The following is a 15,738-nucleotide window of genomic DNA, read 5'->3' on the forward strand; positions in this document are numbered from 1 at the left end:
CTGGTTGAGGAAAGGATAGCTGGCCATCTCCAAGTCAAAAGGCAAAATAAGGCAAAGTCCTGAAAACCTCTTTATGTGACCTTAATGATTCTTGTGCTTGTGGCTGGAGAGACCTGTCTGTATTTTTCCATTGTTTGTGTTAACAGAGATTAAATTAATGATAAAATTCAAGTGGGAAGATCGACAAAATGGTAATTTGATATAGGACTATTCATTCCAGATTCAGCAAGGGAAACTGAAATCAGGGCACGTCTGGCTGTCAGTCATTGCCACATGCTGGTGTAAAAGGTGGGAAGTGCTGGCTTTGGTGGTCCCTGACCAGCCCCTCATCCCACGGCACAGGAGCCACTGTTACAATTCTCCAGCTCTACAGAGAAGCCAGAGCATGGAGACACCATGGGAATCTCCAAGGCATGCAAGAGACAGGCCTTTTGCTTATCTACAGAGGCCTTGAGGTTTTCACCAGGGATTTCATGAAGAGACAAACAAAACCACACACTGCAATGAACGTATGTCCCTCAGGAACCGAGACCTCGTCTGAACCTCAAAGATCTCGTACCTGTTTCTCTGCTTTCTGAATTGGGAATAGGAGGAAAAATTCCTTCTGTACCTTGTGCCATCAATGCAATAAAATATCAGCCCTGGTCTCCAGTACCACTCACTTCTGGCACTGGCATTATTCACTGTTCTTGTTGGAGCAGCCCGTGCAGGGACATCAAGGGTAGAACGGGCTGTGGGAAACTGAACCTCCTCGACTTACCTTCTGCATGGTGTTATCCTGCAGCTGTGAGCAGAAACATTGCAGAAAGCTTCACTGCAGAGCAGGCATTTTACTTGCTCTTAATTGAACCACAAAAAAGAGAAAATGGTGAGATAGGAATAAATAAGCCAAATGTTTTTGGGAACTATCTAGGCTGTTACAGATGCTTTACCAGGGTTCAGAAACTCTAGTGCTTTTATGTTCACTTGGTTTGCAATAATGAAGAGATTTTAAAATGCAGGAGGAAAAGCTTGTAACAAACTGCATTTCTGAGGTAACTCAGGAGAGATTACACAGATTTTCCTACAAACACACTAAGTATAACTTTTGACTAGGCTCGAGTAAGAAGAGAAGGTTTAGTGAGTGGCTCTTTAAAACTCAAGTGTGCCTGCTTAGTCAGTGCTAGCTCTCCTTCCACTCCCCCTTCTTCTGCTGCTGGGTAACTTTTGTTGCAATATGGGTGTGACTTTTGATGGAGCTTCCCCCTCCCAGTTATGTCATTACTTCAGTTCCTTTGAATCTGAATAAAAAGTGCAGCAAACTTCAGACTCATTGACTGCAGGCTTAACAAGCGTCGGGGCTTTTCTTCTTTCTGCAGCTTGAAAGGATCTTTGGATTTTGCAAAACAGTCCCAAGAAAACAATGGCCAACTTCTTCTTACGGGCAACTTTTGGATTATGTCTGCTGGGGCTCTGTCTAACAGAAACAGGTAAGATTTTTATGAATGAAAACACTTAGGATTGTTAAGTTAATGCTTCAGACAGCAAATGTGCTTCTGCTAGATAGCAAACAGATTTCTTGCATCTATATACTTTTATTATTTCCAGGGTTATCAGAGATGTTTTAGAAGTGTAATCTCAGTCGTGCTGGTCTCTACAATCACGGAAAGCTGTGCATTGCTTGTAAAGGGCAATTCCAGATCTATAAAAACTGAATTGCGGAACATTAAAGAATGAAGTTTAAACTAAGAACAGAGCTACACTGAGGAGTTTGGAATGGCTCTGGTAAAGCTCAGTTCGGCAATGTGACTGCTGTTACAAACGCAGTTTGCTCTCCCAGCTCGGACTGCAGCGAAAAGGGGGGCAGAGGGAAAGCGGTGAGCCCCCCCAGCTTACAGCTGCATTCATTCTGGAGTTCACATGAGCTGAACCAACAGCTGGAACAAACTGCGTTTGGGCACAGCCTTGCTGAACAGGAGAAAAACTGCAGGGATCTCGGCTGAAATTTGGAGAGCTTTTATGCCAAGCATGCTTGCTTCTGACTTTCTAAGGTCTCTTTGGGGCTGACTGATGAGCTTTTGGAACAAAGGGGGTTAGAAGTGACAAAATTCAGTTGTTCATCACTTACCTTCCTGCAGCTTGGTTATCTGCTTCAAATACTTGTATTTGAAAGTCTAAGGTTAATACAGAGAAAAAAAAATAACAAATTTATGTCCAAAGTGACAAAAATCTTTTGCAATTTCACATGATGCAGGCTCTACTGTGTTTTAGGGGAATGAACATACTTTTAGCAGACTCTCACTGTGACTGCAACTGCCTCGAGGCATTTTGTGGTTAGGGATAACAGTTGTGTGCCTATATTGTTTTTGTACTCATCATTTCCAGGAGTCTAACAAAATGCATTTTTCATGGCCATTGTCACCCAAGGGCTGTGTGTGTGTATAGTAAATATATGTCTCATTTGCTTGAGCAGCAGGGGTTAGTTCTGTAATGGTTGCAGCGCTGCCAGGCTGTGAATGGGTGTGTCAGAGGGAGCAAGTTCCCAGTGCATCTCTGATGGCTGAAGCACCCTCACTGCTTTTCTTCCTAAAATCGTGTGTCCATTGTGCCAAAATGCTCTTGTTAAGATCAGGTATATAGACAAAGCCTTAAGAGAAAGGACAGGGCTACCGTAGGTGCATAAATGTGTGTAAATACTTGGCTTGGTCCACATCTGAGCACTGTATAAATGTTATACCTGCTTGACTGATTTTTACTTCTATGAGCTGCCTGGAGTGTCCTAGAGAGCAGGGTCTGCACTGACTCTGGGAGTAATGTGTTTCTGCAGGGAGACAGAAAGCCCCATAATAGAGCCTTCAGCATGGTTAAAAAAGTGTGTCAAACTTCACATATGCCCTCAAGGGAAGTTTCTTTACTGGCTTAATAAGGTATTAGACTATAGCTACAGTATATTTTAGTTGGTATACAGTACATTCCAGCATGACTTTGTAGTCAGTAATGATTTCAAAACAGAAGTTGATGGTGGTGTTTTCTTTTTTTAGCCAGTGATTTTGCTGTGTATCATAGACGAATGGCTATTGCTGTTGGGAAACTCCTGGGCTGGAATTTTGATTCATATTGTACAGAATTTTACTAATTCCTAATTTAGGGATTAAAGAGGGCCTGGGATTACTCTTACTGTGATTTCAGAAGGAAAAATGAGATACAGAGAAAGCTGAAAAACTTACTCATCCTCATTTCTGTGGTGTTGTGACTATACCGTTACTGATACGTTTCTTACTCATGGTGTTGACATGACTTGTGTAAGGAGTCTGGATCCCGGAGGGTACCGATGCTGACATCTTGGTTAATGATGTTTCAGAGGAGATTTTTCTCCTGCAGGCATTATGTATTTGTAGAAATATTTTTCTCAATGTTTTCCTTGATTAACACAAAGCAAATCCTACAATTTTGACACACACACACACACACACACACACACACACACACACACCCAAACTGGAAGAAACTGGAGCAGAAGTAGTAGTGGTAAAGATGAAATGGAAAGAGGGAGAATGAGCCTGCCGGTGGGAGGAAGGAGCTTGGCTGTTAGCACTGGAGAGGCTGCCAGAGCCCCATTGCCAGGTAGGGCTCTGAGACAGGGCTCCTGTAGCTGCTGGCCAGTCCCAAAGGAAGAGACCTGCCTGCCCCTTGCTTTACATATCTACTGCGTAAATTTGTAAATAAAGCAGTTTGAAGAAGGTCTTTGTGGAAGTTTATTTTCACTCAGTCCTTACAGTGTGTATCTTGGCAGTTTCCCAAAGCTACAAAGTAACTAGACTTTATTAAGAGGTCACTTAAACTTTCCATCCTTGTTTAGTGGAAGGGTTAAGGAGCTGCCCTGGAAACCCTCAGGCACAGGGAGCCAACAAACCATGGCAGGGGATTGTTCTGCAGTCTTTGGAGAAATGTGTGGAGATTCCTTATGTACTGGTGTTCACCACAATGAAAAGCCATTACCTTGAAAATAGGAAGTCAGAGAAAGGCTTAATGAGAATAGATAGCATCGTACAATTGAGGAAGAACTTTTTTAAGTAAATGCTTTTAAAACCACTGGTAGCTCGAGCCAAGGTTAAACAAAATGTTCATCCATATGTGGTGTATCTTTCTTTCCAGAAGATTTCCCATAATTTATAGGCATGAACTGAAGATAGCGTGAATATTGCAGTTATTCATCTATCACCTAAACATGCATGAGGTCTGACTGTATCGAGAATGTGCCAGCAGTTGGAGATACCATGACATGCTGGTAGACAGATAAACACCAGAGAGAACCATTACTCCTAAAATACTTGATGAAAAGATGTGGTAGTATTTGATAATGTTCATTCTGAATGTAGTTGACTGGTAGCAAAACACATTGTAGAGAAGCAGAGAAAAAGCAATGTGGAGTTCCTTTATAAGGAGAGGGTAAATCAGTCAAATAATTAAAAAGATTTTGACATTCCAAATGCTGTAAAAAGGCTTCTCCATCTGTTTTCTGGTCTTCCTCATCACATTTTTGTACCAAAACTAAGGGATAAGTGTTTGAAAATACAGTTAATATGGAAGATGATAATTCTCCCCTTCATATATCATTGTTTGGTCTTTTATTTTCAAGAGAATACTATGTGAGAGAGCAAGGGAAGGAGTTCTGCAAAACTCACCTCTAAAATTGTTTTTTCCAGGACCAAGGCTAAATGTATGTAGTTATCTGTGGAATACACCTTCACAGAGAGGATAATGGTGAAACCAGCATGACCCATCACAGTAATCCTGCCTACTTTGAAAACAATGCAACATTGCACTGGAACAATTAATGGTCTTCTGAACACACCATATTTTAGAATCAGCTGGCATCTGGGAGCGTGCTGACTTAATTTGTCAGCATTAAACCAAATTGTTAAAATAGAGAAATGGAAATTTCCAACTTGCTAGAAGGCAGAACACATCCACAGCCTATTTTGTTCTTTGCCTTCACCTGCCAGGGTTTCTCTGTGACAAACCTAGTGGTTTGGGCCGTTCTCTGTGTGCTACCCACGACTGTAGGTGGGAAGCCAGTTTGGTGTAGTTGCTGGTCATTTTCCAGGAGTCCATCGCCTCTTAACAGTCCTTTCCCCCTCCCAGAGAGGTAATAATAATTTCAAAGCTATCAGACACTGTAATTATCAGTGGCCGTTCTGGGTGCTGCTAATAGTAGTGGCAGAGGTTGTGTCGGTGCTGTGTGTTTATCGGTTTCCTCCCCAGTGCCTCAGCAGTAATATCAGTAGCAGCTGGCTGTGATTTCCCTCCTCCCGGAGCTGCCCCCGCCCAAGGGACGGCGGAGCAGCTCATCATATGAATGAGTTTGCAGGCACTAATGTGAAGTGGCAGCTGAGAAAAAGAGGAGTTTTCCTTGGAGAATCTTTCCAGTCAGACAGAAAGTTCAGCTAATTGCAATTTAAAGTTCAAACCTCCATGACTGTTTCCTGCCTAATGGAACCTGCAGTCATTTTTTGAGCCTGTGCTTTCAATTAGGAACATAATTGAACTTTCTTTTGTAAGCAATGGCTTTGGGACTTTCCAGTTCCTCTACAGGACAAAACTGGCAACTGTATATAGTGCAACATTCTTATTTTGGTATGATAACCTTCAATTCTCATCTTGTGAAACATTAAAAAAAAACCTGCCCCAAACAACAAAAAAACCCAAAAAACCCAAAAGGAATTGAAGAATAATCTACAGTTTTATTCATTGAAAACATGAAAGCACAAGCAGGGTATGCTAATTCAAAGTAAAAATCACAGAAAAGACCTGAATTCTACTTATATTCGGAGTTTGAAAAATACTTTGCTTCACTTTTATTTTTTTTTTCTTTTCTGTTGATGATTGATGTAGAGTAGTAGCTGGAAACTCTGAGACTGTGTTGTGTCTAAAAAAAAAAAAAAAAAAAAAATCGCCAGACATGCAGCAGCTGTGTTAAAACTTCCATCTCTTTCTGCTAATGATCCTGTTCCAAGAGCAGTGTGAGAGGGTTGTGAAAGAGATCGCCAGGGTACATACTGACAGCTGCGTAGGAAAAGGGCATTAGCCTGCAATCCTCAACTTCACAATTAATGTCTGTTTTACTAAATACCTGCTTTCATAAATAAGATGCTGCCTCTGACAGAATATATAATAGTAAAAAAAAAAAACAACAAACCTGCCATGGCATAGCTTTTGTTAATTATGTATGTCTCACAGTGACAGCGTGTTAGCAAAACAGGTTCTCAGAAGTACATTTCCCTAGGGGGCTTTTTTATTGTTATTTTTGTTAATGGATAGGTGTCTGTAAAGAAGCAGGGTGTGGTGTGTGTGGGTAGCTGTAATGAATAGTTTCTTGCAGGTTTCCCATACAGAAGGGAGAGGTTAACTGGAGCTCGGTGGATGTTCCGTGGGCACCCAGGCCCCTGAGAGCAGATGTGAGCGAGTGCACAGGGGGCAAGCGAGCTGCTGGCCAAGCTGGTGTCTGAAAGCTGAGCAGCAGCCTTCAGCTGGCAGCCTCTCAGAGAGAACCTGGCTTTCCAGCAGGAAGGCGAGGTATCAGCAAGGGCCTGGGATAATGCGTGCCAGGGCAGCGAGGCTGCGGCTGTGTGCGGGGAGCGCTCTGAGCCCACATGCCCACCCAAAACAGCCTGAACAGGCTGGAATACACTCCTCCTTCAGCATGTAAATGTGGCACTTCAGCTCGAGGGGTGCTTGTGATGGGAGTCATTTACCTACTCTTTGCCATCGGCCAAGTCACATCTTTGAGACAAGGTGGAGTGTCCCTCGTGGAATGAGATGGGGGAGTGACACAGTATGTCACTGCTAAGGACATCCAGGTCTTCCCAGCTCCATCCTGGTGCTCTGGATAGAGCTTCTGCACAAGGAATATGGAATAGTTAACCAGGCAGGTTCGAGGGAAAGTAGTATTTGCCAATTACAAAGAAACATGGTCCATTAATAATGAAGACACTGAGGGTGTGGCCTGAACGCATCTTTCACTCACTCCCTTGTTCTTCCTCCTCCTGCTTGATTAGGTGGCCTTCATTATTTACATGTCCTTTCCCTTTTCCATCACTTACACAGGTGTGAAAACGTAGAAGAAAAGCCTCCTTTGCTAATGAGTCTTCATATTTATAAATGTAGGATCTTGTTCCCTGTTCCTATATGCTGCTTATTTTGACATATAGGAACACATAGAACATGGAAGTGAAATATTTTGTTTAAATCAATTTCACCAGTAGCAGTGCTGTAAAAATCAGATAAAACTTTATTGCTCTGACTGTTTTATCTTGTTTACTTGTTTGTTTGCACACTGAGGACTGGCAGCTATTTTCAGTTTAATAGCAATTGTTTCCTGTTAGACAACAGTAAATGCAAAATAGAGCTTCCTTAAAGAGTTCTTATTCCATGCTTATCTTTTTATGATTAGGAATGTTTGAAGCAGTTTGCCAAGTGAGAACTGACTTACATCTGTTGCTCTACTGTCTACTTCTTTAGGTTCAAGAACTTTAGCATTTATTTAACAATGAGCTGAAGAATAGTGTCTTAAATGTAGTCAGTCTTGCTTCCTTTTTGAACCAATAGTTCCTAGTGATAGATACTGACTGTGTTACTGAAATTTTGGAGGTACTTGTACTTAAAGCTTGATGCTCTGGGAAAGGCTTTAGGGCTGGAGTGACTTGGTAGATTGTTATTAACAAAATAACACTCTTCCATTGCACTAGTCAGAGTAACTTTGTCTTCTTGTGAGGAGCAAAATCCCTCCTGGCGCAGAAAATAAAAATGTCTTCCTTGAGAGTGCATATTGAGCCATAAACTTTTAAACCCCTCTTTTCCAGAATGTAACCAAATCATTTTATAGCCTACTGAGAAGAGATACGTGGTGGTTCCAGTTCATCAGTGAGCGGGCACAGCTAAAGTTTCAGGGAAGCACTTAATCCCGTTGAAAATTCTTGTATTAAAAGAAGTAACTGCCAGACATTTTGAGCATGTGAGACACATTCCCATGGTGACTGCCTAGAGGGAAGTTTCTTTCCTGCTTTTGTGGCTTGCCTCAGTAAAACCCTGGATCCATTTGCTCCCTGTTGTGGTATAAAATATTGCAGAGCTCTTCTAAGAGTGTCCGTGACGATTTTTGTGTCTTATGACAGTTCTACAAGATCAGTTCTATTCATTCATTTTTATTTTTTTTTCTCATTCTGATGGTTTAAATTTTTTGTCTGCTTTTTAGGTGGGAAAAGATTACAGTAGTTTTGCTTTATTTTCTTAACATATTCTTGACCTGCCAAGTCTCACACATTACCCGGTAGTGAGATTGTGCTCACACTGAACAGAACACAGCATTAACTGTTTTTTAAAAACAGTGGAACAGGGGAAATCTTAGAGCATCATGGGAGAGTAAGATCAGCAGTTTTTCAGGTGATTTTGGAGGGCATCTCTTGGCATATATGCTAGGCAGTGTTTTCTGTCTCTGTGGGTTCCTGAGGATTAGAAAAAGCCCATTGTCCAGTTTTCCAGGAGGAGACATCCTGTGAGTAGGAGATTGTTAAGACCAATGACTAAATCTAAATTTGTTTTCTGATAATGCTTTGATGGGAGCTCGTTTTAATTCAGGTAGTACATGTAACAAGTAGTTCATGTTTCTTCCTGGAGCTGGAGATCATTTTTCTTCTTCGTCTTCTATATTTCTTAACAAGTCCTACTACTTATATATATGCCAGTGGGGACAAGACCTATTGTAAATTAGTGCAGCATGAACACTATATGGCATAAAGAGGAGTGCAAGACTGGCAAGATGTTGGAACATCTTTAAGTGCCCTTAAAGAACAGTAGAATTTCTATCCAAAATTTTGCGTTTGCAAATAAATAAACTTTTAAATTATTTCTTTTGTTGAGCAAAGGAGGAAAAATTTAAAAAGCTCTCTCCGCCTGATTAGGCTACTCTTCAAAATAAAATATAAACAATGTTATTTGCTTCAATTGCTTCTGTGTTATCACAAACTCATTTAAAAAACATAGCATAGCTACAGCATTGAAAGTCTTGGGCCCAGTAAGATTTATGATCCATTAATAACCTATAGAAGTATTTACTGATACATTTACTGTTGTTATGGTTTGTGTTGCAAAACACATCCAAATCTTCAAAGCTCGAGGTGGACATTGTAACAAAAACAAGTAGTCTTTCCTCAATTTATCTTACAGTACCTTAAACACTCAAACATTTCAACACCAGCACATGTCTGAGATGTATTCCTTCTGTTTGTCACCTGCTGGATTCTCCTGACTACTGTCAAAGAATTTGAATTCTTGAAACAAATTTGACATCTTAGGCTTTCTCAATGTATCACTTCAGAAACAGTGTCTCTGTTGAAATTTTGTTCTTTTTTTTTTTTTTTCTCACGTTGCACAGAGTTCACATAAATATTACAACATTTGGTCAGGAGGGAGTTACCTTATCTGTTGGATTTCATCAGAGTTGGAGCAGTCAGTCCGAATGCATTTAAATTACCCTAGAATTTGAAATTTGAAGTCTAGATGTAGTAGAATTTAACAGAGAAAGAATATTCCCAATTGGTGAGAAAGAATTGAACTGACAAATGTGCTGCCACAGAAAATAATGATTTGGGAGTTTTGTAGCCCATGGGAAGTCAGTCTTTTTATCCCCACCTCACAGGTAGGACAACAGAGAGGCAGCAATGTAGCTGTAAATAGAACATCTCCAAAGTCCCAGCCCCTTGTGCCATCAACAAGGTTAGTGCCTCTTGCTTCAGTTTCAGAAAGCAGGTATGATTTCACATAGGGCTGTTTCAGATGAAAGTAGCATTATGATTAATCGTAAGAAAAATGTTCTTGTGCAAATATTATTCTACTGGATGGGAAATGAACAAGAACACAGAGGACCAGAGCATTCTCTGAAAACTGTTACCGTAAAAACAGGAAACTATCTTCAGTTACTGTTTGGCAATCCATCCCTGAGTCTTGCTGTGCAATCCTTCCTTCAGCCAAACAATGTGTGAGAAAATATTCCTTATGAGTAAGAGCGAGTGTTTTCCTAATTTTTGCAACACCTATACAACCAATTTTTTGAGGACCTACACTGAATTTCTTAACAGTATCAGTCTCCTGTCTGACTTCATTACTCATAGTGCTCAGGTCATGCCATTTTATCAACACAGTCACAATCACATTACTGTTGACTCACAGCAATTGCAGGGCTATGTATTGACACCTTTTTTCCACCCCTGATTTAACACAAATACATCCACAGTGATAGTCATGACAACATGACTAATTGAAACCCATCTTGCACTTTTTAACTTACTGGGTTTGGTATCTTGAATTGATTTCTGCATTGGGAAGTAGCCTGGGATCCCCCCACTTCCTGAGAAAGTAATTTTATGAGTCAGGTGAATTAACAGTTTGTTATACCAAGACATGTTTTAAGGCTGTTCAAGGAAGACAAGAGGATCTATGCGTGGTTAGTAGCAAATCACCTGGAAAAGTGGTTTCTCACTGCATCAGCTATTTCTGCTGTTCCTAAGGCATCACAGAATCACAGTATGGCCTGGGTTGGAAGCGACTTTATCATGTTCACACCCTCTGCCATGGGCAGAGATGCCACCCTCTAAATGAGATTGCTCAGGGCTCCATCTAACCTGGTCTTGAGTGCTCCCAGAGCTGGAGCTTCTCTGGGCAATCTGTTCCAGTGCTCCTCACCCTCACAGTAAGGAACTTGTTCCTAACATCAAATCTAAATCTCTTCTCTTTTAGTTTAAAACTGTTTCCCCTTGTCCTATCACCATCTGCCTGTGAAAAAAAACCCTATCCTTTCTTTAAAAAACCCCAACCTTTAAGTATTGCAAGGCTGCAGTGAGGCCTCAGTGCCTTCTCTTCTCAGGGTTGAAGAATCCCAGCTCTCTCAGCCTCTCTCTGTAGATGTGCTCCAGCCCTCCAGTCATTTTCATGGCCCTCATCTGGACCTTCTTCTCCAAGAGGTCATGTCCTTATGCTGGGCACCCCAGAGCTGGCTGCAGCACTCCAGCTGGGGTTTTAGGAGGGCAGAGTAGAGGGATGGAATCACTTTGTCCTGCTGGCCACATTCCCTTGGATGCAGCTCAGGATGCTGTTGGCTTTCTGGGCTGGGAGCACACACAGGTGGCTCATGTTCAGCTTTTCATCCATGACAAATCCCAAGTCCTTCTTGTCAGGGCTGCTCTCAATGAGTTTTAATCCCAGCCTGTACTCTTATGTCCTGGATGGATGCTTTGTCTAGTGCTCATGATAAACCACTTGATGAATTTTTATCCAAGCAATATCCTTGGTGAGGTAAAAAATATTGTGGTGCTTTATTAATTAGTAACTGTCCCAAATTTTGTATTTATTAAGATAGCATATTCCCAAACTGATGTTTGAATTGATGCTTGCTCAAAATGAATCCCATGTCATAGAGCTCAATGTACCTGAACTGAGGTCTGCCACTGTATCATTTACCATTCAAACGTGGATTTAGCTCTGGAACTTTTTGTAAAATCCAGCAATATCTCATTAAAAAAATTACTGGAATCAATGAGCATCACAACAAAATCACTGGCTTCACAATGATTGCGGCACTTTTGGGAAACAATGATGCTTCACTATTTGAGGATGATTACATGCAAGCAATGGTGCATTGCCTTTATGTATCTCCACTGCCTAAATAAATGTAGGAGTTAATGTAGTATTTGAAATAACAGAATATCAAGGCCATACTGTCAATGCCTGTTTCTCATTCTTCCCTCAAGCAAGAGAATCTTCACTACCCCTCATGAATTGTTAAATTTAAATAAACATTTTTTTATATGGAAAAATATCGCTATTTCCATCATATGTGTGATAGCAACAGCATTGTGTACATATTCATGTTTATTCCAAACTCTAATTATTAAATGTGCCTTTTTATGAAACCAGTTCTAAAAGACTCATAACTAAGACTGTAAGAATAATTAAATTAATTTAACTGCTCATGTAGCTTAGTGTATGAATAACTTGCATATATCTTAGAAAAGTTACTTGCTAGTCAGCATTTTCAGTAAAAACGCCAAGATTCTTGAAACCTTAGTGTATGGGTGGATAGATTCATAAAGAGTCCAGAAAATGGAAATATTTTGCCACCAAAAATTCCAGGAGGAGTTGCTTGCTGGCCTAGGCAATCTGGTTACAGGCTATGGGATCCCTGTCATTCTTGTATCAGGGGAAAAACAAAGGGAGTAGTGGATGTGACAATATTCTCTTCCATCATCAGAACCTTGCATAAGAACTTTCCCTTTGACTTCTACAGATCGTGTCCTACATTGTGAGGCATATTTTGAGCAGCCTTCCTTTTTTTCAGTATGTCTACCAGAGTAATGTTATCTTCGTTTTAACTGGCTGGCTTTCAGAGCTTTGGAAAAGATTCCTGAGGTTCCTTTCTTTGATTGGATAAGTGACAGAGCAGCAAATAGGAGTAGGGCCCTTTGAGCTCCAGGCTGGGGACCTGTCTGCTGAGCCACTCTGTGTGTCAACTGCTTTTGTCCCAAACAACTGAATCAGCCAAACAGTGAAAATCAGACTCTTATTCTTCAGCCTTGTTTCATGTGTTTCTTCACCTGGATTGCATGGAACTGATCCCAACTGATTGTCCTCCCAGCCCTTGTTACTCAGCCTTTGGGGTTAGACTCCTCACTGTACAGCCTGGAGCTCTCCTCGTATTGGCAATGATGATTATGTTTTCATCATTTCGAGGGGGGCATATCAGATAACTAATTGCAGACTAAGATATCACTGCCTGCAGTTTTTCCCCCGAGGTGCTGTGCAGCTGTACCACGTTCTGCTGGAGTCTGAAAACTTTCAGCTCCCTATTGGATGAGACTATTACAAAAAGACTAATATTAATGTCAGCAGCAAGGAGATTTGTCATAAGTGATGACACAGTATAGGCTCGCTCAGGATGTTTACCAGAGCAACAGTTGCCACGCAGATAAAGTATGATTGCAAGATGTATTAGCAGATTCTTTTCTTCCTACAGCAACTGCTGAGGACTGAAACATATTTCTTGTACTTACTTGCATTTTGAGTGACTCTGTGAATGCTTGATTTATTAATAGCACTACCCCCACACCCATTGTTTTAAAGCAGTAGCCAGGAGAGCTCTCAGTGAAGAAACTGGAGATTTTTTTCCATCAGTAACCAGATACAGAGACAATGACTTCGGTGATCAGTAGGCAGAGTCATTAGGAACAACAGTTTAGAAGAAGGTCAGCAGCTTGAGCTTTGTCCCACATCCCATTTCCAGTGTGCACTCCTAGAAGTAAGTCAGAAATGCAAGGAATACTTGCTAATTTTTGTTGGAGAAAGGAGTGCTCCCACAGCACTGTATCCCGCTCTGGCCTCAGTGCATACCTCAGGCCACATTTCTTTTTCGATGCAGAGATCCACGCCAGCCCACTTGGACCTCAAGGTTAGCATGGCTGTCTCATGACTTTTCATGCAGTTAGCAGCACGCAGGAAACTGAGAAGGCTACACTCTTATTTGCTTTTTTCAGACTGAATTACTAGGTGCCCAAATATAAGTGGGTAGCAGGAGCAGCTTAGGCACAACTTCAAAGCTCTGAGTCTACACCTTTGGATCTGTGGAGAGTCATCTTCACTTTCTTGTCACCACACCCAGCTACTAAGAATACTTTGTCTCTATTTATAGCAGGAACTCCTTACAAACATGCAGGTAAATCCCTTTTAAAATGTTTTCCTGGACGTTGCAGTCTAAAAAGCCAGGTGTGCAGAGAAGTTTTCCCTCCCTGAATATCAGCTATCTATTAGAGATATAATTATGTGGAGTTTTTCTCCTGCATTAAAATTTTCAAGGCTTAGAACTTTTTTTTTTTTATGCCAAACTGAAATGAATATATGACTTTTTAAAAAAATCCCTGAGGGAAAATTTTGTCTGGGTTCCTTGAACCACCTACATTTTTATTGCAGCCATATAAACATTTAAACCTAGCTTTCTTAAGTGATTTTATTTTGTGCAAATGAATTATTTTAATTTTAGAATTAAACAACCCCCTTATTTTGCTTTATCTAAGTATCTACAAGGAATACTTTGAAAACCAAAAATATGGTTTATTGCCACTAAATCTGGAAATGTATTTCCTGTAAACCATTGCAGGTTTCACAACTTGGCAATACTCCAAGGAAAGTATTTCATCGGACAACTCCCAAGAATCTGTGAGCACTTACTTTCACTGTCACTTCTTGGAAAAGCCTTGCTTATGGCGCAGGTGGTCTATTTCCAGAATTGTTTCTCTGCTTTCTTTAGAGAATGGTGTTTTGCAGAACAAGAATATTGTAACTGGAAGAGCACAAAACCAGCCACACTTCATGATGATACATGTGGCTTGATCCTTGTCGCTTTTGTGTTGGGATGGTAAAGGAATGCTTGCTTCATTCACCTGGGTCTTGCAAATTTGACTTCTGAATTTTGATCAGTGTGTAGTCATCCCAATTTTGAGTCCTATTTTCCCAGCAGATTCCCTTTGCTCATCAAGCCCCAAGGGATTCAAGTATAGGTGTGTTTTAATGATGTCGACACGTGTCTATTAGTAACTGTGGCTGGGATTAATGAATCATTTTACATAACCTAGCAAACAGCTATCCAGTGGTTTTCATCACTGACTTGGGCTTTAGTCCAACTTCTGACATAAAGGTAAAAGCCTCTGTATCCTGTTACAGTTGCCTGGGCTGTGAGTTGCTTGAGTGAAATTTTTTACTAATAGACTCTAAAAAAAAGGTATAATACTCAGCAAATAATGCCTTCCAGGCCCATGTGTGTTGTAGTGTATTAGGTAATCACTGAAGGATATTTTTTGTACATTTAAGTTCTCGCAGATGTCAAAATGGCAGTAATCTGACTAACATTGACAAAATGTTTTGGATCCTGAAATGTTTCATGAATCCATCCTGTATGAAATTTTGTATTCAAAGGCCATTTCCTCAAGTCAGAAGTAAAATATGCATTTATTTAGCATATGCATTAAAAATATGCATCTTATTTAGCCATGAAGTAGTTTTCTTGAGAAACAGTTAGAAAACCAGGCATAACTAGAGATAGGTTTGAACTCTGGATTGTCCAGACCTCCCCAGGTTTTAGGACTCGTATGGCCTGAAGGGAAATCGTAATTACTAGGATTTTCTTTTAAACGTATTTTAATCTGTTTCTAGTATGTTACTTTTTGTTATGTCATTACTAGCATACATTTAAAGCAGGTGATGATATTCAAAATGCAGCTATCAGTGCTAAACTGGTGGTTGTTCCTGTTCAGAAGTGTCGGTACAAAACTCAATGATCTGTGATTATAAGGAAACATTTACCAGTGTATATCTGCCTAGAGCTAGAAATCAGTTTAATAAATTTAGAACCAAGTTCTTACAGTAAATGTAAATCCTATTTTCTATTAAAACAAAGAGAATGAAAACTATATGCACTGTCAAACCTCTAGTTCTCTCCCTGTTGTCAGCCCCAGTTTAGCACATCCTGGTGGCCTATCAATCATCTTGAACCACAAACAGAAAAGGAAAATCCCCACCAAAACATCCCCCTAACATTTCCTGGTTGCCATGCAATTCAGCGTGCGGTTTTACCAAGAAGTCTGTTAACACGTACAAGTCTTACACATGCTTTCGTTCAAGTGGGCAGGGTGTTCGCAGATCTTCCACTTGGTTTGC

General features: G+C 40.6%; 1 protein-coding gene across 7 annotated transcripts in view; it reads left to right on the top strand.

Moving 5' to 3' along the window:
* The first annotated feature begins 1,259 nt into the window (after positions 1-1,259).
* CD44 (CD44 molecule (Indian blood group)) overlaps positions 1,260-15,738 on the top strand; it is a 48,710-nt gene continuing 34,231 nt past the window's right edge. For 2 of the 7 annotated variants that reach the window (XM_015631634.3, XM_015631633.3), the window contains exon 1: positions 1,261-1,469. In XM_015631634.3, the coding sequence (XP_015487120.1) occupies positions 1,403-1,469 (67 nt within the window). In that variant the 5' untranslated portion in view covers positions 1,261-1,402. Of the gene's footprint in view, positions 1,470-15,738 lie in introns of all 7 variants that reach the window. The other 5 variants (XM_015631636.3, XM_015631635.3, XM_015631632.3 and 2 more) reach the window with 4 other exon arrangements.

This window comes from Parus major, chromosome 5, assembly GCF_001522545.3.
Source record: "Parus major isolate Abel chromosome 5, Parus_major1.1, whole genome shotgun sequence".
NCBI classification, from domain to species: domain Eukaryota; kingdom Metazoa; phylum Chordata; class Aves; order Passeriformes; family Paridae; genus Parus; species Parus major.